General features: G+C 38.1%; 1 protein-coding gene across 1 annotated transcript in view; it reads left to right on the top strand.

The window, feature by feature from the left end:
• The window catches only part of CARS1 (cysteinyl-tRNA synthetase 1), a 30,668-nt gene extending 12,561 nt beyond the window's left edge, over window positions 1-18,107 (top strand). The window contains exons 11-23 of the mRNA XM_014309548.2: window positions 1,035-1,147; window positions 1,659-1,787; window positions 2,002-2,131; window positions 2,427-2,530; window positions 3,546-3,643; window positions 5,104-5,293; window positions 5,823-5,891; window positions 9,450-9,531; window positions 13,398-13,478; window positions 13,912-13,979; window positions 15,324-15,383; window positions 16,611-16,694; window positions 17,797-18,107. Of these exons, the coding sequence (XP_014165023.2) occupies window positions 1,035-1,147; window positions 1,659-1,787; window positions 2,002-2,131; window positions 2,427-2,530; window positions 3,546-3,643; window positions 5,104-5,293; window positions 5,823-5,891; window positions 9,450-9,531; window positions 13,398-13,478; window positions 13,912-13,979; window positions 15,324-15,383; window positions 16,611-16,694; window positions 17,797-17,931 (1,343 nt within the window). The 3' untranslated portion in view covers window positions 17,932-18,107. The remainder of the gene's footprint in view (window positions 1-1,034; window positions 1,148-1,658; window positions 1,788-2,001; window positions 2,132-2,426; window positions 2,531-3,545; window positions 3,644-5,103; window positions 5,294-5,822; window positions 5,892-9,449; window positions 9,532-13,397; window positions 13,479-13,911; window positions 13,980-15,323; window positions 15,384-16,610; window positions 16,695-17,796) is intronic.
• Window positions 18,108-23,363: the final 5,256 nt, after the last annotated feature.

Consider the following 23,363-nt stretch of genomic DNA (forward strand, 5'->3'; position numbering starts at 1 on the left):
TTTACCTGCTGCACTCCCTTTACCAATTTCTTTGCCAAAGTTTTGTAGCTTGAGCCAGTACTTTCCTGAAAGTTTTTAATTGGAAAACACCAAGAAATGTTGTTAATCCTAGGATGGTTTGTGGTTGCTTTTTATTTGTTTGTGAGGGTTTTTTTGGTCAGAATTGTGAATAACTCAGTCATTTGGCCATAGCCCAGTTATTTGCCTGTTTGTCTGGCTCAGAGTAGGAGCAAAGACTTGAACCTGGATCTTCCACATGTCAGGCACGAATTTTCCATATCAGGCTGGGATTATTTCATGACAAATATTTGGGTTCCTCTTTCCTACTTAGAGCTCTTACTTTAACTTTGTTGTGTTGAACCAAATCCAAATATAGATTTTTTTCAATAGAGCTATAGCAGAGGATTAACTTAAAATGCTCAGTAAATGGAACTCATTAGTTATCTGCTCCTAAAGTTGTATAGTTTTAGCAAATCATACAGAAAGTCTATAAAAAGAATATTAAAAGGTTTTAATAAAACACTCATAGAGCAGGAGGTAACAGAGGAGTAAATGTAGCTATTGAACAAACACCAATCATTCTGTGCAGCAGCTGAGATTAGGGAATAAATATTCTATGATCACATTGTATGTGCAGATTAAGACAATCATAGTCTCAATTTAGATCCATCTAACTTTGGAATGAATTGAATCGCAGTCTTACTTGTCTCTGAGGATGGGTTTTTTCTTTCTGTATTTCTTTTTCTATAACCACAATATTGGAGTTGTGCCTGGTAAGAGAATGTAGATGAATCTCATGTCAAAACTTAGAAACCAGTGCAGCTGATACTTGTCAGCCAAACATTGACCAAAACCCCAAAGGATTATCAAGGTTAATAATGAGGATTTGTGAGGGTTCAGTGATTTGGAGGTTTGTGTTTTGGGTTTTGTTGTTTTGGGGTTTTTTTAAGGTTATCTTTATGCGAGATACAGCAATGCCAAAAATAAGTAATGTTGGTGTAAAATGTATACATTTACATTTTCTCTTTTGAAAGGTGACCTGAGCATCTCAGCTGATCGCTTAAGCGAGAAGCGTTCTCCAAACGATTTTGCTTTATGGAAGTCCTCCAAGCCAGGAGAGCCCTCATGGGACTCTCCATGGGGAAAGGTAAGGAAGGGCATTATAATCAGGATTTGGATTTTCTTCGCTTATTTAAGTAGCACAGTTACACAAGTTTTTTTTGCCTCACCTCATATTAACACTTTATAAATTGTGGAGATTATGTGTTCAGTGCTAAGATTCTGTGGTTAGTGTTCATTTAATAATCTAGAATGTGTATCAAGTCTGATACATTTTAAGCAGAAGTCTGCATGCAGGCTCAGCATGGCTGTTATTTGTTGTTTGTCCTCTGTTAATGGACAAGCTTTATCTGCAGTAAATTCTGTTTCCTTTTTTTTCCCATGTGATCAAAGATATTAGTGTAGCTTTTAAAAGAACAGTAAGCAAGATAATCAGAATATTACAGGCTGGATTGCCAGTCTGGATCTTTAAATCAGTTTCCTTTTGTGAAGCTGAAATTGAGAATCTTTTTTACTCTTAGTAACAGCATGAGGAAATGAGACAGGGGCAGGGGAGGAAGACTGTCACTAGTAACCAAGTAATGCCATTTTGTTAACAGGGTCGTCCAGGTTGGCACATTGAATGTTCTGCCATGGGTGGATCTGTTCTAGGAGAGTCGATGGACATTCATGGAGGAGGCTTTGATCTCCGATTTCCTCACCATGACAATGAACTGGCCCAGTCTGAGGTGAACGAACTGACCTTCCTGCAGTGATAGAGCAACATGCTTTGCTTTGACGGCAACTTGCACAAATCCCTAATTCAGCTTTTTCTACTTGATGTGTGTTTTGTATAAACACGAATTTTGATTCTCAGGATTTTATTCTCTAAGTTTTCCTACTTCATATGTATGTAAACAGTGTTTTAAACATTTCTTTGGGTTTTGTTTTTTTTTCCTGCAGGCATATTTCGAAAATGATCACTGGGTTCGCTATTTTCTGCATACTGGGCACTTAACAATTGCTGGCTGTAAAATGTCCAAATCTTTGAAGAATTTCATTACCATAAAAGATGCACTGAAGAAACACACAGGTACAAATTATTTTGGAATGGGAATGGTTTTGATGTACTTGGAGTGGTGACTGTGATAATTTTTTTATTCAGGGTAACTTCAGGTGTCTTCTTTGCTAACTTTAGAATAGCTTCCTTGTTCTTCTCATCCTTGTTGGTATTTATCAGCATGGATGGTAGTGGTTGTGGTTTTATTGGTAGATGTAGTGCTAGTACGAAATTTAAAGATTATGTTCTTAGCCACTGCAGTATTGGAGTCCATGAAAGTGTTTCAGCTTATAAAAACTCCCCTTGTTTATTTTAAACCTCCTACTAGCACGACAGTTACGGCTGGCTTTCCTCATGCACTCTTGGAAGGATACACTGGATTATTCAAGTAATACCATGGAGTCAGCTATTCAATATGAGAAGTTTATGAATGTAAGTAAGTTTTCCATTCTTCTCCAGCTCTCTAATCTTTGTGTTGCCATGTATGTTTCAAGGAACAGAACTCCAAGGATATGCAGGCCATATTCTCAGACTGGGTTTGCTTTCTGAATTCATCAGGTGGGATGGCACGGTGCTTATTTAGATACCATCAAACTCTCAAGTCCTGTAAATCCCACAGACTGCTACATGCTACATTTCTCTGCAGCTGGGTGCTCTCTCCAAGTTTTGACATCTCTGAGCAGCTTGGCACTTACACAAGATCAATTCTCAGTTGCTTATAGAGCTCAGTCCAACAGACACTCTCTAACATTTCTCCCGGGTCAGGCTTTACACAAATGTAGCCAAAGGGAAAGAAGGAATATTGTTCCCACTTTGTCTCCTCACCACAAACATTGAGCCTTTGCCTCTATGCCTTGCAGGTGTGTGAGAGGTTAGGCACAGTTCCTGTCCCTGGTTAGTTTGGAGCCATAATTTAAACTCACATTTCCCACAAGGACGCTGTACAGCAATTTGAGATTGTTGATCTTGGTCTCTCCAGCTGAAGCTGTTCTGCTTTTTGTGTAAAATGTTTGGTTTGGGCCATGGATTAGGTTAAAATGACTTTTTACTGAGCTGGATGCCCATTTAAAACAGATCCTTGCTATAATACCATTTTATTCTTCAGCTTCCATTGCTAGCAACACACTTTAAAATCTACCATAAGAACTGTTGCCTAAACATTTTTAAAATATTTTTGTGTGAGCAGCTTGGTGTTAGAATATCATAGGGTATCGTGTATTAAGAGGGCAAGAGATAAAAATGAATTGCAGTCCAACTGTGATTGACAGAGTTATGCAAAATGACTTTATTGGGTTTTATGGTCTTGAGAAACATCATTATATCCTGGTTGAAACAGCGTTGAAGCCATAAAGTTTAGGAGTCTCATTAGGAAATAATGACCCCTTTCATAGTAAGTATTGGTTATGTGTAATTGAAACCAACTTCTATCTATATTCTTCTTTTACAGGAGTTTTTTTTGAATGTGAAGGATATTCTTCGAGCTCCCACTGATGTGACAGGCCAGTTTCAGAAATGGGAAAATCAAGAAGTAGAGCTGAACAAAAAGTGAGTGGAGCATTCTTACTTATCTCTGAATTGTGTCACTTCATCTTTGGTTCTTTTTCCTTACCATATCACTTACAATGTGAATAGTGATATTTATGTCTGTAGCATTCCCACTTAACATCCCAATTCTTCACAAGCAATCATTTTAATCTTGGGACAGCTTTATGAAGGATAGATTAAATTGTTAATTTCCCTTTTGTTTATGTTAAGTACACTGGCATGCCTCATTGCCATGTTTGTGAAGGGAAAGAACTTATTTGTTAGATAGCTGTCATTTTCTTCACTATGTGAATTCTTGTCTTCTCTCTGACAAATGACCAGTAATTCACAGTGTCTACAAACTGGAAATATTATACTGGAAAAACAGTATTTTACATATTTCAAAGTATATTAAGCTATCTGCGACAAACAGAAGTTAAATGACCTGACTAAACCATCAAAGACAGTGCCAGTGTTTGAAAATATGTTGTTGAGGCAGTGATACCAATTTTGCAGTCTTTTGAGTTTTATAACAAAACTACAATTATTATTTGTAATGCAGACAGCTTCCTAAATGACTTCTTTTTGTCTGAAGTTTAAAAGAGAGGCATCTTACATGGCAGTGCTAAAATGGTTTCCTAGTTCAGTTCACTATTGTGGTCACTAATGTTACTATTGAAGGATTAAGTGCAGATGTTTCTGTGTAGTGATATGCTCTGAAAAATTTATCTTCAACGTGAGGTTGGTGGAGATAACCCCTTTATTTAAAAAGGTGGGAGATAATAAGTAATAGAGAGGTCAAAAGGAAGGGATAAAGAAGTGGGAGAAATAGAAGATATGCTTCAGGGATATTTGGTTTTGTCTCCTTTCTTCTACCTTTCTTTCTTCTTGGAAAAAGTACATTGTTTGAAACCCTAAAACCTTTGTGTCATGAAATGGTACTTAATATGTTGTATTATTTATAATACCTACTAACATGTCACTACATGACAAAGGTTTGCATGAATTTAGTCCTTTTATCTACTTATAATATTTTCATAACAATTTACTTTGTGTTAAGTTAACTTCCAAATTGGTGTCCTTCCTGGAAAGATACTAAACAGAGAGCCTGGCTGGTACACAGGGATAGGAGACCAATACTGTAAAAAAATAAAATTAATAATAATAAGATACTAAATAAGCAATTTATAATGCTTAAAAAAAACAACAAACTTTCATGAAAAGGCCAGTTGCTGAAAAATTGTTCGATGTGTGGTTACTTGTTGCCAATTAGATTATGCTGCCTGCCTTTGTCTATAGCAGTAAAACAGCAGCATCATAATGCCTTTTTTCTTGTTCATCTGTTTTTCTTTCAAATATAAACTACAACCAGCAAAAAGTTATCTTACTTTTAGGTCCCCTTGCTCTTCTAACAGAGACTTTTCAGAGTACATTGCAGGGTTTTTGTCATGAGTAGTCAAAAAGAATCTTTTTTGTCTCAGTTTTTACGAGAAGAAAGCAGCAATTCATGAAGCACTGTGTGACAATGTTGACACCCGCTCGGTTTTAGAAGAAATGCGCTCGTTAGTCAGCCAGAGTAACTCCTATATTGCTGCAAAGAAATCCTCCAGACAGATGCCAAACAGACTTCTTTTAGAAAACATCAGCTCCTATCTCACTCAAATGCTAAAGGTATGTAACAGCAAGGAGTAATGGTGCTATTGCACTGCGCAGTTATAACTTGTATTTTCAAGTATGGAGGGATCTGTACAGTCTTTGTTCAAATCTCAGAGGAAACTAAACATCTTCCACACATCCCCCAGCCAAAACGACCCAAGCTGCAGTGTGTGCTGCAGCAGGACCAATTCTGAGTTCTCCAAATTGCATTATGTTTCAGCTAATGTTTTGTTGAACAGTGGAGAGCCCCTAATATGTTCAAGAGAAATTAGATAGTAGAAAAAATATGAAGTCAGAATGACGAATCTGACATCTTTAAAGCTAAATCTGAAAGGCAATGCTTTGTATGGTGTATGTATGTATCAATTACAGATCATCATCAGAGCATCAATTTGTATGTATCAATTACAAATCAGAACATCATCTTAGAGTTGTGAATTCTGGGTTAAGTGAGAACTATTCTAAAGCCTAGTATATGTGATATTGCTTAGTTTTCACATATCTGCGAATTGATGTGTACAATCTTTTCTTTTTCCTTGACCAGATTTTTGGTGCCATAGAAAGTGATGATGCAATTGGTTTTCCTGTTGGAGGGACTAGTCAAAACATAAATGTAAGTGAAGGACTAAATACACTAAACAAAATTACTCTGTATCCTTCGAGAGCTTAGGTTAAAGTGATGACATTACTGATATGTAGCTGAATTGCATTCTTTTTGCTTTTAGCTTTTGAATCTGATGTAATAAATTGGCTTAGGAAGCAGGATTTTTCTTTTACAAGAGCTGGGGTTTTTATAGGTTTGTTTGATTTAATGACAGACAAATTGTATAGCAACCAGAAGAAGAATTATCTTGTCTCCTGAATGATGAGTCTGTTTCCTAAACCACATGTGAACTACAGGCAGCACATGCTACAGTCTAAAGACTCATTACAAGTATTTGTATGCTAAGTAGTTTCAAAAATGTAATTATACTGATTAAACTTCTTTGTGGTACACCAGAAACCAGCCTGGAGGCAGCTGGAGTATTATCCACGTTTCAATCTTTTCTTCTGATCTCATTTGCAGCCACAGTTGTTATGTGGCTTTCAAAGGCTGTTTTGCTTTAGTCACCCAGCAGTTCTGGGTGCAGAATTTTTCTGGAAATACCTGAGGGGTACCTGATGAAAGTGCTGGTGGGCTCTGGAATACCTGGAATGTTTTCTGGTGCAGGCAGGAGAAATAACTCCATGTGAAAGTTAACAACACTTGGTTCGTGCCAAAAATCTCTTGTGGACACATCAGTGCTGTTTTTCACGTATTTTTCTGCATTAAGGGTGTGACCATGCACCTTTTTGTTCCTCCTTAGAAGGAGTAAATGAAAATTTCTGGTGTAAAAAAAAGGCTTCTTATTCATCAAAGGAATTGGCAGGCTTGCTTGTGGTTGGAAGAATGGGAATGAATTCTCATCCCATAATTGCCAATGTAAATACTTATGTTTGTGTGCTGTGGAAATTTCCATTAATAATATAATAAGGAAGATGTTCTGTATTGCCTACAAAGCCCATCAGTAGTGATTTTTAAATTTAACTCAGAACTTTTTTGAATTTCAGAAGAAAGGTAGAACTTAAACACTTACCTTTTTAGGAAAAATGAAAATTAAATTTGTATTTAACACTTCAGGCAGTGTTTCCAATAGATATGCTTTATGGAAGGACTGGTGATAGCTTGAGGCTAAGTCCTTTCACTCTTAAAATAGCATTGCCAAAGGTGGTAGAATGAGAAGAATCTTGTGCGGAAAAAAAGAATCCTGTGCTAACACATGTTGTCCACAAACATTGGATTTGTTACCCATGTGCAACAAGCCAGTAAATACACCCTCAAGAGCAGCATTGATTATTTGTTTCAGAGCTGTGCATGTCTGAAACAAATAATGCTCGGTGGCATTCCACAAATCAAGCACACCAACTATCCAAACTTTTTACTATTTATGCATTTTAGCAAACAAAGCAACTTGTGTTCACTGGCTGCAAGTTACATAATTCTCTTATTAATTTGTATTCTATCCTTTCTTGGTTAATAATTTTCTTGCTTCCCATGCTAATTAGTCTGCATGCTCAGTCTTTCTGTTCTTTTGAGTTGTTGGTCCCTGAGTTGGTGTTTGAAATTACCTTTTACCCAGTGGGGGCTGATTCAGCACAGTTGCTGATTTGGCTTTACGAGTTTCTTCCTTATCTTGGGAGTTTGGCCAAGTGTCCTTGTGGCCTGTAAATTCTTTGTGGCATTCTTTGTGTTCACTATCAGTGATCCATCCTTCTGCCCAAGTTTTGTTAACCTCCTCTAAGGTCTGAGATCGATGTAGTGTGTCCAGCCCTAAACCTTAACAAGGCAATTCTACCAACAAGTAGTTTTTGATTTTCTGATGCCTGAGCATCACTTACAGCTTGCTTGTTTGCTGCTGTCTCTTTCAGGGATCCCTTCTTGTTGATTAGGCTTGAAAGGATACAAAAACCAAACATTAAAGAACATCCTTTCTTCAGAAAGTTTTACACATTCCACATTTGTTAGCACAGTTGTCAGAAGAATCTTGTGCTAACAATTCTTACACTGAAGAAGCTTTTGTTTTTATCACCCGGATCATTACTGGTGTTAAGTATTACAATACAAAAATGCATAATATTGCAAATATTTTGGCTGTTTCATTAAATATTATACTGTCTTTCAGTCTTCCATACAAATTCTTATTTATCTTAGCACAAATTAAAGGAAGTAAACTTCCAAAGTTCAAAAACTTCTCATTAATTACAGAAGGCTGTGGGTCAGGCCAATTGTTCCTTTTTTTAAATTAGAGATGAAAGAACCAATTGAGTCAATATTTCCAAAAAAGGCATAATCCAATTCAAAAGTGCTGAAAGAAAAACTAACTTAATTATCATGGGTCAGTAATTTACTTGAAAAGTGGATATAAGAGATTTGAAGTCAGAAAACCTCAGTATCAATATAATTTTCCAAGTGATTCCTCATTTCTCTTAAGTTAGTTGTTGTGGAAATAAAAATGTTTCATCTTGAAATGACTGATAAAGTAGTGACAGTGCCTGCTTTCCCCATACCACTTTATTTCCACTAAGAAGTATTTCCAGTGCAGTGGGGGAGTGGAGATGTGACTGTTCCTCACTTCCCAGTCTGCTCCTTGGGCCAGACTTGTCAGCACTGGATCTGATTATGAAACTGATTGTTCATATTTATGAAAGGTTGTAACAGAACTCCTTGGTTCTTTTCATAGGAGCACTTTTACATCATCACAGACTATCTTGTCCCTTAATTGCACAGAAATTTGTCATGGAGATTAAACAGACTGGAAAGACGTGTGGAAATTGTAGAGGAGACAAAAGTTTGCAGTTTTTTTTTCTCTTCCCCACCCTCCAAAGTAATTAAACTTTTAATTAAGGCTTTCCCCCAAGGGCCTGGCTTTTCCTTTTGGGATTCCAGAGAAGTGTTGACAGTGATCTGTCGTTGTTTTTGTAGCTGATCCGTAGTTGTTTCTGTTGCTGTTCACTAACTGCTTGCTGCTGCTATTCAGTGCCATTGAGACCAGACTCACAGGACCTTTTCTCTGAGATTTTGTGCCTAGTGTTTACTTACACCTGAAATAATTAAACAGTAATCTTTCCCCACTTTTTGTGGGAGAGGGAGTTGTATAAGGAATATAGAGAATTGCAATGTCTATGCAATTAGCATAAACTAAAATCTCAGGAACAGATCTGGGTTTTAATGAAAATTAGTCCTAATATGTGTTTGACATGGTATTATTATCTGATAAACAGCTGGGCCTAAGACAACACAGTACATGAAGGAGCAAATTTATCTGAGGGCTGTTTTTATCCCTGCACTGCATTATAGTTAGCTGGATTGTGGCATACCCCTGTGGAAGTGATGGATCTAACTGAAATGAGGTGAAAAAGGAATGGAGAGGCTGAACTTGACAAGCTGATTTTATCTGCACAAAAGGAGAATTGACAGCTAATGCAAATTTTTGTCTATCCTTTGACATCAATAGAGCAGTGACAATTTTTATTGATACAGATCTTTCCTGAGGGTCAGATTCCATCCAACAGCACATAAATATGAAGTGGGTAGGGACATGTTTTATATCTAAATGATGATTAGCTAACTGTGGAAAAAATGATCCTGCAGATTGAGTCTACAGTGATGCCATACCTCCAAGTTCTTTCTGAGTTCAGAGAAGGAGTGCGACAAATCGCCAGAGAGAAGAAAGGTGAGAGTTCACTTTTTCCTGTACCTGAGACTTTTCTGTATTTTCCTAAATTTTTTCCTGCACATGAGACTTGGAGGTCATAGGAACCAATCTGGGGGAGAGGCTGGAGGTATGGGTGTGAGGCAGCTCATGGTTTCTCCTTGCTTAGAGAATAAAAGTAAGGCATCTTTAAATCAGAGCTGCTTTGAATTTTTGCATCTCTGCTGCCTGTCTCTTTAATTTGGGAATCTTTTTACGCTGGTAAACTAATTTTCATATCCTAAAGAATCTAAAAGTTCTGGAATGATGAGGTGTAGCTGCTGTTTTTCTAGGTTAGGGTGCTCCCTTCTTTCTAGGTATGAAAGTACCCATGATCTCTTCCCTGGGGAGCTTGCATTTTCTTGAAAGTGCAAATTGCTACACAATATTAGTGTCTGCATTTAAATAGCCCAAGATGTTCACTATTATTTGTTAGAATAGTTGAAATTGTAGCTCCCCTGATGGTACTTGAGCGTTCTCTTTGGAGAATTCATCTGGGAGTTTGCTAGAAGTTTCAGGTGCCTTTTTTAATCCCTCTGAAAAGCTTTGATTATGCTGTGTATGTTGGTAGCAGAACTATAGAGTGTCAAAAAGGTTGTTCCATTAAGCATTCTTTGATTTTTTACTGATATTTCCTAATGCAGGAGCTCTTACTATTTTCTGTTGTTCCCTGTGGAATTTTGCATGTCTTCAACATGTGTTTGATTCTTGTTTTCTTAAAACTTTGACACTGGGATTTGTACTTGAAGGCAAAACAGGGCATTTTTTTTAATACATAAAACTTACAAGTAACCCATATATTACACAGAAACTAAATTACTTGTAGTGTCTGGTAACCTATTCAGCTGGAAAAGACTCTGAACTCTCATTCTGCTACTGTTTGGAGTTCTTCCAAAGCTGCTAAGTTTACATTAAAAGCACAGAACTGTATTTGTTAATGTAACTACTCTGTTATTATTGTCAAACTCTTACAGGCCTAATTGATGGTGAGAAACAGGCTTAGTAATAAGTTCCAATAGTTCCAATAGTAAATATTTTCTGTAACTTGAATTAATTCAAGAGGTTTGTATGTATATCCTCAGCCAAAAATGTGAGCTTTAGTCTTCTGGTATTTAACATACTTGTTCATATGGACCTTTTTTCCCCTTGCTTTATGATGGTTGAGCTAAATTGATCATTGCTTTTAGCAGTGGTAAGGTCTAAATATCATAGGGATCATTTTTAGAACACACTTGGCTCAAGTGCTTACTGGCACTTGAATTTCTTACTTGGAAGGCAGTGATTTTTTTGCCTGAAATACACTGAACAGTGACAATCAAACTGGATCTAGTGGCTGCTTGGTTGGGGTATGGGGCACTCTGCAATTTGACCAGGGAAGCACCTTTCTTTTAAACTATTTGATATATGGAAGTTGAGTGGTGGTTGGCAGGACCTGCACTGATATACTACAGATTTCTTTCCCTTTACCATTAAATTCTTGCTTGCAGGAAGCATTAAATTACTGTAAAAGTTGTTCTGATTAGTGGCTGGGGATATTGCTTCTGCATGGCTGTAGGCAAAGGGAGTTTCCCCATCATAGCCTGTTGCTGGCAGGGTTGTGTTAGATATTATTTAAAACAATCAGTATTGCTTTAAGTATTCTCAGATGTTAAATAAAAAGCATGTGGCTCTGTAAACCTGCAGAGCATTACAAATTTTCCCATCCACACACATGCACTTTCAAAATGTATCTACAAAACATTTCACAGAATAGCCATTTTTAAAGCTATGGTTTTAGTAATAATCAAAATACATATACTCTGCAAAAATGTTACCATCATCCAGATGGGTAGCGTTCAAATGTGGACTTAATAATTCTCACAGTGCCCTCTGCACCTTCTGCCCTCTTCCAAATATGTCAGGAGTTGACCAGAACTGGGACAAACTCTCTCATTGTAGCATTGCCTGCTCTTGTCTTTTGCTGCCAGTCTTTACAATCCAGCATTCTCTAGATGCTTTTCAAGCTCCTCTTTTTCCTTCCCATCACAGTGTTCTGATTCACATCATCTCAGCATCTGTTTCACATCTGATGCACTTTGGCTTGAAATTCACAGAAGATGTGAAGAGGTCTGGGGAATAGTCACAGGCCCAAGGAGTGTCCATCTGCTGGGGTGTTGGTGGGCACTGGTGATAAGGCATTGTCCCACTGGTTTCCTGGTCACTGTCCTCAGTGAGAGCCTCCTTATGTCCTAAGGCAGCCCACAAACAACCTCCTACCCTATCCTAAACATATTTGCTCTGGAGATGCCACGTGCAAAGAACAGGCACATCTCAGCCTTAAGAAGTGTGGTGCTGACTCCTCTGCATGACAGGATTGATCAGTGCATGTGTCCTCTCAAAAATAATATGTTTCATTATACATTTCTCCTTGATGGATTTCTTCTTCTTCAGCTTTCAATTGTTCATGATTTTAGATAAGTGATCATGTGTAACTGTGCAGATGCACAGTTTTGTGAATAAGCAGTAGGTTTTTCTGATACAGTCTTGACAGAGCCAACACCTTTTAGTATCAACAGCCAGTGAGGGAATCTGATCCCAGGTTTATCCTAATGGCTGGTTTAGAAGTGCATCAAACACGACTGTGGTTCACTGTGTGTCACTGCTGTGGATCAGGAGGAACAACGACTCTGTTTACAGCAGACAGAAGAGGTTCTGTCCACTGCAGTGGTTTCCTGTGCAAAGAGAGCCACAGAGCTCAGCCATGCCCTGAAACAGGGTGTTCCTTCTCATGATTTTAGGATAGTCAGTGCTGTTCACTTGCAAGTCTCTGAGAGCAGTGCAAGAGATGAAGGCTCAGAGATGGTACTTGTATCTACCAGAATGTGCAGTGTTTAGGAAGCTGCCTGGATGGAAGCTTCCACTGCCTGAAATAATAACTTTGAGACCCTGAGTACTTCTTGGGTTTAACCAGGTAAGAGTTGCTGAAAGGGAGAACACCTGTTCATTGTAAGCACATCCAACCCAAGTATTTGTCATGTTATACTTGCTAAGTATTCTTCCCAAATAGCAGACTGCCTATGAAAAATGCCAGTGAATTCACAACAGCAGCATACTGAGTCTCTGATGAATTTAGGCCCTCTTAACTATTCTGCTGCTTCTCAACTGATACAATTTCTTATCCAAAAAATTATCTTGTATGAAGATTTGTTTTCCCCTTAAGATAGCATATATTTCAGCTAAATCTTAAGTTCTTAACTCTTTGCTGTCATCAAAGGCTCTTTGGTAAGTTTGCAAGGGGAAAAAATATTAGCCATGATGTCCTGGTCACCGTGCAGAAAGCCAAACCAAAAGTATCTGTTCTGCTGTAAATAGATTGTTTGAAATAAAAAGAGGGTGTTGGGATTACAGTTCCTCTGACAAATCAACAAAATCATAGTCCTTCAAAGGGCAGTGTTTGATTTAGCACAGGATATGTTAATTTGTGATTTTCTAAAATTAGGTTTTTAACCTTTCGTATTGCACATCCTATAGTAACCATTAGGATCTTCCTGAGTCATATACCCTTCCACCATACCCTGGCAGAATTATTGCATCATTTCTAAATTGCCTTGGATTTTCTTTCTGTTTCCCTTCAGGAACAGTGAGGGTATCCTGGAAGAAAATAATGGTTTTCAAGTCCCTGCAAAGAAAGATGCTGCTTTGTGTGGCTGCAGTAAGGCAGGATTTAGTTATCACCTTAAAAGAAAAGACCTTTCTCTCTCTCTGTGGGAGTGGCAATTTCTTAATTGCACTGAAGTGACTGTGTAGCTGTACAAAACTATACTTTGTCCAAATCTTACTTCACTAAAAGTATTTTTCATGCTCTGTAGTAACTGAAGTGCTGCAGTTGAGTGATGCTCTTCGGGATGACATCCTGCCCGAACTTGGAGTTCGATTTGAAGATCATGAAGGTACCCAGTTATCTCTTGAAACTTTGTAGGAGCTGTTTTCATAATCCTGATGTTTTCCTAAGAAGTGGGGAAACAAATTTAGAATAATTCAGGAAACTCAAGTATTGCAGAGCTATAGCATATCATATGTGCACCATATATATATATAAAATGTACTATATATAATAGCACATAATACGTATCATATATAGTAGTGCATATAAATATATGAATATATATTATAGAGCTGTATATTGGAATACACGTACAGAATAGAAAAACATACATTGCAATATTTTTCAGCTTTTTGTATAACACCTAATTTCTTAGTCACTTTTGAGTAGCCACTGAGTTGTATTTGCATTTAGCATGCAAAAATAAAACAATTATCACAGGGTGAATACATTATCTTTGGCTAATCAAGAAATTAATCCATCTCTTTTTGCTTCTTTAGGACTTCCAACTGTGGTTAAATTAGTGGATAAGGACACATTATTGAAAGAAAGAGAAGAAAAGAAAAAGGTAATTATTTTAAGCATCCTATATTTTTAAAATTTAAAGTAATGTGTAAGCTATGGATATTTTTACATTTCTTTCATAATTCTTAAGAAGAATCATAGCAAACTAGCAACAAGGAAGATGACATAAGAGAATTAGTACAAAAAATTTAAGTGTGTTGGAAAAAAAGAATTTTTCGAAACAGCTTCTTGAAAACTTTGTATGGGACCTAGTGAATACCTCAAAGATTTTTTATTTTATTGCTTTTTAAGATCTTCATATAACTAAGGCATGTTCAGTATTGCATTCAAACTGTCTTAGCTTCTCATTGGAATTTTTCTTCCAGAGAGATAATTCAGACTTCTTTTGTTTGTACAAATGAAGTCAACATTTTCCATAGAACTAGTCTGTATTCATCTGATAGGTGAGGAAAAAAATGTACTGGCTAAATCTTAATTAATATAGTACGGATTAGTGAGATATTCAGGATGTGGGGGCAAGAATTCATGTTACTCTGTAAAGCTTGTGAATTTGAATTCACATGCACAAGGTCTGTACAGATCCCCTGCTTTTAGCACTTCCTGGTATTAATATTTGACTTGGTAATATTTAAAAGTAACACTTCATATGTCCATCTTCAATTTTACCAAATAATAAAATTCTGTCATGACTAGAAATCTTTGAAAGACTTCCCAACATTTCTCCTTCCATGTTGATGTTTTTTAGAAAAGGGAGAAGTCATTTTAGTCAATTCCAGATGTTTTCATCAGAGTGACGTTTGAAGGCAGTTTGTTTAATGCTGCTGGGTAGGAGCTGCAGCCAGAGTCCCTTTTCCCTGGCAACAGCATTATGTTGAGTTCTGGCAGAACACTTAGAGAACTGACAGGTCTCTCCCAGGCAAGTGCAAGATGGGATTTTTAGCAAGTTGGCTAAATTTGGATAGTTGTTTCCCTAGGAACATCAAGTGATACAACTGCTGCTTGAGGAACTGTGATATCTTCACAGTTTGAGGCAAGAGCTTAAAATATCATTGAAATAGTCTTTTTAAAAAGTCATTTGCAAAACAGTTTTCCCCCTAAAGTGATAGGACAATTTATTTTAGGTATTCTATTATAGGTATCCATTTTGCATGCAAAATGCATTCTGAACAGTTAGAACTGGTTTAACTGTGAATAAAAGCAAATGAAATCAAAGTTATACAGTGGGAAGTATCAGACAATCCTAATTATAAGGCATGGTGGGTTTGCTGCAGGTCATGCTGCCAGTTCTGTCTGTAATTAGATATCCAGGGGAGCTGGCTCAGGTTTGTAGAAAACAACCAAATGGAATAATGTATTACCTTTTACTCACCAACACTGCCTCCCACAGATAGAAGAAGAGAAAAAAAGGAAGAAAGAAGAAGCAGCCAGGAAAAAACAACAGCAGGAAGTAAGTAACCTCATTTTGAAGGAAAGTGTAGGCAGCAGTGGTCACGTGCAGGAAAGACCATTAGAACACAGGCTCTCTGCCCAGCCTTAACCAGGTCTCCATTTCTTTTTTTTGTTTACAATTTCCTGCTCAGAATGCCTTTGGCTTGCAGTTCAGGCTTGGTATTTCAATTCTGATAGAGAAGCCATTTTTCAAAACACAACTAAAGCCTGCAAAAACTTATTACAGAAGAACTTGTAGCACTTAAATTTCAGTCTATAAATAGTATTACCTAGTTGACAAAGTAGCATCTTACATGCTTGTTAGTGTTAGAGAAGGTTTTGCTTGTGTCATTTATTATTTGATTCCCTTTCTAATATCATAGGTATATGTGAAAGGGTTTATTTTTCTCCTTTATTTTTCTTTTTCTCTGTAAGAAATCCCCTATTTCTTATGATTGAGCAGAGAAATGTTTTATATCTGTGATTGAAATTCACATAGCTCAAAGATTTTGGGCTTTGGATGGGGAGTAGACAGAGGAGATGAACTCATAAGAAAAAATATTGTTTGCCATGCTGATGACTTTGCCAGTACAGGAGATACATTCCTGTGTTATAAGAGGAAGAAAACTTTTAGAGAGCACATACAAAAATAAAACAACATAAATAGCATTTATCATCCACAAATTCCAAGTACCTTTTTCATTTTTTAAAAAAGGTGATACCCTTGCATAGAGCAAAAATTACATGGGAAAGATTCTGAGATGTGCTTGTTTACAGACAAGGGAGAGTTCAGTTTGTTTTCAGTGCAGTTACTGCATCTGATTCTTCTGTGACCTGCATTAAAACCTTAGCTTGTCAGCAAGAAACTTGATAAAGGTGATTCCCCTTTGCAGTGAGTTAATTGCTGAATATGCTTTATTATAGCAGCTATTGACTTTGTGTTGACTAAAGAACCAAGTTAGCAAGACTCAGATGTAGTTTTTGGAGTACATAAGCAAATTATTTTGAGTTTCTGCAATGCATCTGTTTTACAAAGTGGTTCTCTGCAGGTTTAAAACAGTTTTTCCCCCAGACAAGCACATCTAAGACGTACTGAGTTGTTCCTCACTCCAAGTTTCTTTTCACATAATAACCAATTATTAATTGAATGCTCCTTGATTTTGAAATTATAATGTACTTTTCCTTTTACATATGTGACAGGTTGTCAGTAATTAACTGTGATGTTAATGCATGTTTTATATTACAGGCAGCAAAACTGGAAAAAATGAAGATTCCACCACATGAAATGTTTAAATTGGAACTTGACAAATATTCCATGTTTGATGAAAATGTAAGAGACTTCTCTTCATATAGGGAGGGGTTTTCTTCCCCCAGTTGTGCATGCTTATTTGTATATGTTTATAGCAATCTTGTTCCAAACCTCCAGGGCAGTGCTATTAATGTAACAAGAGGAGGGAAGGAGAGAAGGAAAATGTGATATATGAATTTTATTGTGCACTGAGGAGCAAGGTCTCTGTTAGCCATCATTTCAAGGGTATTTTCCTTCTACTCTCCTTTGTACATTCATTTTACATTTCCTTTGGCTCCCCTTACTGCAAAGCAAAATACATATTGTGGGTAGGAATGTGTATGATGTTCATTCACAGATTTATTACTCTGGTGCAAGGCAGGATATTCATTTGCAAGTACAAACTCCCCAGCTCTTCCAGAACTGATGTTTTTTGAGGTCCTGTGTTCCCTGTTCCCTTGTGCCCACTGTTTTGCTCTCTCCTGGCAAAGGCTCTCTGAAGGGGCTGTATGCATAACTTTGCTCTTGATTGCTCCCCTTGGCGATAAAAGGGTTACTTGGAAAACATAAAGCACTGTTTCTTCACTTCTACTTGATTTGGGTCATTGATACTGCTTCTGCCTCTCCCCTTTACCTACACAAATTCAAGTCCTGGGGACAAGTCAGAATGGAGAGGATAAATACTGGAAAATACCCCTGTAAGCCAAGGATAATGTCCATAAGAATGCTGATCATACTTTCTCCATCAAGAATATAAATATCTTACTTCTTCTGCTTTAAGCCTTGAATTCAATCTGCTAGTATGGTTAAAAGATTATTTTAACCATCTGTTCAGGAATGAGTCATTTTTCTCTTAACTAAAACCATCTAGAAGTTAGTGGTCTAAGCTTCCCTTACGTGGTTCAGGACAGAAGATAAATACACCCTTATGCCTCTTGTTTTGCTAGGAAAGGAACATTGAGAAATAGTCAAAGTTAGCTGTCAAACTTCTAGGTGACTAAAATTAGCCAAGATACACCCCTTCCTGACAGCCTGTCATTATGACATTATCTCCCTATCTTATTAAAACATGATTCCATAGAGAACAAAAGCAGTCCAAGAACTTATCTTAAATACTCTTTTTTTTTTTTTTAATATATTTCAGGGATTTCCTACCCATGATACAGAAGGCAAAGAACTTAGCAAAGGACAAATTAAGAAGCTAAAGAAACTTTATGAAACCCAAGAAAAGCTACACAAGGAGTATCTACAAATGGTTCAGAATGGAAGTGCAAATTGAAAACAACAGGACTTTTTATGTAGAAGGCGAGTGCTGGATTCCCGTTGAAGAAGTGAGCATATACTGCTGCTCAAATTTCTGTTTACACTTTCTATTATGTGCAAAGTCAAATTCCTGTTTACGTGGGTTAAGAATGTCATCTGGAAATGTAATAAAAATCCATCATTAAAAAAAAAGCCAACATGTAAGAAGTTTATTCTCAATGACAGCAAATTTGGTTGCCAGTTTAGTTTGTGAAGGTGCTGCTCAGTCAGCAAATCCACGTAAGGATTCTTGTTCGTTCTAGCTGTTCAGGCTTTGGTTAATTTGTCCTGCATACTGATCTCTATCTAATACCCCATGTTTCAGTCAGAAAAATGTATTGCTAAAAGGGAGCTGAGTAATTTGCCCCACAGTAAGAACAATATTTTCCAGATGACCTTAGTATCTTTACATAAGCAGGAAAAGTGGGTAGTTCCACTATGATACTTATTCTAGCTGCTGTTATTAAAAACACTCATAAGTATACCCAGAACACTTTGCATAGTAGAAGTTAACAGTCCCTTTGTTGAAAAAGGGAACAGATCATCAACCTGCAATTGCAAGTGGGTAAGTACAAGGCAATGCACCTGCATTGAACAAACAGGTGGGAGAGACATGAAGGGCTGATGGCAGAGGTGGTGTGTTCTTGGAGCTATCCCTTCAAGAAAACAGGAGCCCTGCCAAAGTACCTGATTACCCAAAGTACTCAGTACCTAATTACCAGTTCAGAGCCATGGGGAATTAACAGAGGGTTTCCTACTGAAATACAGTTTGTGGATTGATTTGCAATTGGGGAATACAGCTAGACATTGCCCTGTAGTCAAGACTGATGTTTTTAACATGATGATTTAACCCTGAGATAAAAGCCTTTCTGATGTAGTATAGTCACACTATACTGCAGGGAGAGTTCTTTGTTGCCTAACAATGCATTTCACTGGCAGAAGCTACTAAATGAACTAAAATTCATGAAATCCTAAAAAATATCTCACCTACTTTGCAGCTGCACAGAACAGCCAAGTGTCTGATTTGCAGAACTATATTCATTCAGCATTCTCAAGGTGACCTGCAGAAAGTCATGCTGTGACACCTCTGTTTTTTCAATTCCTAAGTTCATGCTCCAGTAATCAGGCTATGTTCCTTTTCATAATTAAGACTTAAAACATCTTTGCTTTTCCGTGATATTTTTATATTTATATTCCTCCTTCTGAGAAATGAACACATTATTTGGAGTAACAGAAAGGTCTAGTAGGGTTTTTTTCTAATTTGTCTGTATTTGCCTTTGAAAACATACATAATGTTAAGGTCAGTAAAGCAGATACATCTTGTGTGCAGAAAATAAAATCTGTTGTGAAATACTTGTATGTGAACTTTGTGTAGTGGGGAACTATTGAGCTTATCTTTATTCCACAACCATCTTTTTGAAATGTGATTTAAAGAGCTTTTCCTTACAGAGCTTGCTATTACTAATCTAATTATTTTTGCATTCAATATTTTATTATTCTGCTAATTTTTAATCAATTTTATAAATACATGTTTAAACTGCACAGTGATACTTTAAGCAGCCAGCCATGGCCATTAGGGCAATTTCTCCATCCTTTGGTATGGGAAGAGGAAAGATTGAATTACATTTTTTGCAGCATTTTAGATCCCAACTTCCTTTGGCATTCAGCTCATCATTTTCTTCCCAGCATGCTCCCTGAAGATGCATGTGCACTCAGGACATCTTTGAAAGGATGGGACATGCATACTCTGCTTCTGAAATTGCAACTTAATGTCAAATAGTGCCAGGAATTTGAATACAGAAATTGTTTTTGGTGATCTGAGTTAGCACTTACTTAAAGTGAGTTAGTATTTAACAGTGGAGAAAATGCTGTTGATCCATGGCTGTCCTGGGCTGTAGTTTATGACATCTCCATGATAAAATCCTGGCTTGTGCCCCCACATTTTGTTTTTTCTCTTCCTCCTATGTTTTTAGTAGAACCTAATCCAATTCCATTATTACATCTATATAAAAGAATGGGGTTTTTTTAAATGCCCTTTTTCTTTCCTAAATGCTTCATTTTGTTTCTGGGACAGCTCTCCTTGCAGGGATCTTGGGAGCATTTCAGACTCACATTTTCCAAAGGTTATTTTCCGGTTTTTCTGTATGCTTCCCACATGCACACACTGCTTCTTCCCTCCCTCTCTCGATATGTTTTTTGAAATTCAGCATGCATAAAATCCTGCTTAAGGAAAACTTGGTGGCAAACAAAGAATGCTGCAGCCAGGCTTGGATGCACACTGCTTTAGATGACTTTTTCAGTGTGGGTGTGCCAATTGATCTGTGGGATTACTGAATTGCATAGACAATGCCTATTCCCTGGCAATCCCTCAAGGTGGCACTTAAATGGATTCCTCTGCACTTGCTTTATGAGAGAGACCTGGCAAGCAGGAGAAGGGAATGCAACAGCAGTGGTCTGCAGTGTCTTAGTCATCTGTCTCACTCAGCCAGGAAAAAGGAGAGGACAGACTACACAGTATTTAAATTTTTTGGTGTGTTTTTTTGTTTGTTTGTTTGTTTTGGGGGGTGGGGGGTTGTGTGTGCTTTGTTTGTGTAAGGTCATGTATGCATACACATTCTCAGGGAAGCCAGTCTGAAATATGATTTTCTAAGCATTATGAAAATTATGAAAAATTATGAAAATCCTCATAGCAAAATCTTAGAATTTTTAAATATTTTAATTTTATGGAACAGAGATCTCATCTTGCTCAGACAACATGGAGCTTTTCATTTCCCGCCTATCAAAGAATTTATTCAGAGATGGCAAGGGAAGATAAAAGAGTGGTGTTTCTGTTTTAAATTGCACCCCTGGCTGAAGCACAAACTTGGCAGCAGCAAAATTTGTTTGTCTCTTGCTCAGAGTGTGCCTTTCAGCCTTTCTGATGTGAAAATTCCCATTAATGTCAAATGTGAATACTGCCCCACTCAGGAGAACAAATTCCTCCCATCACTCAGTTTGCTCAGATACTGGTAGAAAAATCTGTGAATTGTTCAGTGTGAGCTTGATGCCACCAATCTCTTCAAAGACTTTCAACTGATAAGTGCTGGTTACATTTGTGGGACTCTCTTTGACCTGTTTATAACAACATTTTTATTTGCTGTCTCCTGTTGGACAAAGGCTCTGGTATATTTTAAGTGTGCAGATAAGTAATTTGCTGCCACATACAGCGCATAACTTAAAATGTAGAAAAAGAAGTTGAAGGTAAGTTGAAGCATTCACAGCTGGTAGTAGTTGTTGGACCAACTTTAGCTGCCTCTTTATTACACAACTTCTACCACACAAATATGGGAAGGAATTTTACTCCACTCTGATTTCACAAGGCAATTTCTATATGTACCACATGCATAGTACTTAACATGCCTTGAGACAGAACTCATTAATTAAGAAGCACATCAGCTACTTAGTGCCAAGGCTCTGCTTACCGATGATCAAACTTCTTCCTCCCCTGCAGGAAAAGTCATTGACAGAGGAAATCTTATATCTCAGATGAGGCTGTGAATGTCTGGCATCTCACCCAGTGAGAGCAGTTTCCATTAATACCCACCCAAGGGCAGAAGACACAGACAGTTTTAATGCCACTTCCAGACCTCAGCCTAAGCTTGCTCTGCAGTGTCAAGTGCATCTGCCTGGCAGCTCTGGCACAATCTCTTCCCTCCTTGGTTCTCCAAGCTCTTGCATGTGAGGCTGGGTGCTTAAATCAAGCCAGGGTGATTCAGCAGATATCCCTTTGCAGCTCCCTGCAGGGGAGCAGCACCTGACAGCAAGATGACTCCACAGATTGGGCTTTATCCACTGTCATGGAGTCTAGCACTGTGCTACAAGAGGTTAGACAGCAGTCAGCAAAAATTCCCTCACTGACCATGGGAGATTTAATGCCTTTGGAGACAGGCACTAAAAATCCAGAGGCGTAAGTGAAATGTGTGGCTACCTTGATAAACAAGAACAGAAAGGTGCAGCTAGATCTCACACCTGTCTGGCATCTTTGTAGGAGACAAAGTTTGGAGGTTGTACTCAGCATCTGAGTGGCTTTTAACAAAATGGAGATTGACAGAAAAATCTTAAAAGAATACTTGATAGCTGTGAGCCAGCAGCAAGCAGAGAAGTGTGGAGTAGGAATATCTTCAGATAAGCCCTTCTCTCAGAGTTCATTATGCTCTTCTTTGGAACACTGAGAATCAAGCATAGTCACTACCATGAATGCATACCTGACCTTCAAAAGTCACTACCATGAATAAGGTTGTCCCAAAATTAAGGATTACTGGAAATACGAGGAGGCTGTTAACCTGCTGATGTTAGAAAAAGGACTTACTTGGAGAAACAGGGAAAGGGAGCTGGAAGCAAAGTATAGAAGGGGAACATTCCACTGAGCATGTCCTCTGGCCCACCAAATCTGCTTGTTTGTGCAACTGGCTATAACATTCCTGCAGTTCTTTCAAAATTATCTCATTTTTTAATTACAGTATTGGTATCTAATTAAAGATTCCTTGGTTATTCCTGTAACTTAAATTCTTACTGTAAATTATTTAATCCAACATTAATATATTGACTAGTTGTTATAAAATATTGGTCTCATTGCTTCCAAACACTAGGTGTTACAGAAATCCAAGCTGCAGACCTGAAGAAGACTTTTGAGAAGAAAGGAAGTCCCTGACAGGAGAAAAGGATTAGAAGATTTTTTTTTTCCAATTGAGTGAAAGATGACTAAAACTCTGGAAGAGGCTCCTGCTGCTGAAATTGCCTGATGCTTTCAGACTGCCATGCGCACAGAATGTGGGCTGACAGTGGGGTTTTCCTGGCTGCTCTGCCAGGGAATTGTGTCCGAGACGGAGATGGCACAGCCATGACGGCCTTTGCTGCGGAGGAGATGTAAGGCAGCAGCAGCAGCACATTTCTCGTTTCTCAGGCCAGGCACGGTGCCTCAGAAACCGCCTGGATGCTCTCCCACATGGATCATCTTAATGACAAATGGCACCTCCTGAGACATGCAGGGATCTCATTGCTGACATGGTGGATAGCCCACCCAACTGGAATGTTGTCATGGCTATGTCCTTCTGAGGACAGGTCAGAGGTGATGGAGTTGCTCTGATTCTACCCAGGGGCAGAAGAATGAGCTGAGGGTTTCTGGTGACAATTCAGGGCCGATATGGTGACACTGCTTGGGACAGGCACAGCCTCAGGGTCACAGGCCCCGATTCTCCTGCAGAGCTGACATTGCTGGAGGACCAGTAGCCCAGGAGGTTCTTGGGGTTACTGGGGATAACTTTTCTCTGCAGGAGCCGAGGAGCAAAGGGGCGCTGCTGTCACTTTAAGGGCGCGGGCACGCGCCGTCCCCTGCGGCCCCGCCCCGCCCCGCATCACGCGCTCGCGTCG

This window comes from Geospiza fortis, unplaced genomic scaffold, assembly GCF_000277835.1.
Source record: "Geospiza fortis unplaced genomic scaffold, GeoFor_1.0 scaffold524, whole genome shotgun sequence".
Classification (NCBI taxonomy): domain Eukaryota; kingdom Metazoa; phylum Chordata; class Aves; order Passeriformes; family Thraupidae; genus Geospiza; species Geospiza fortis.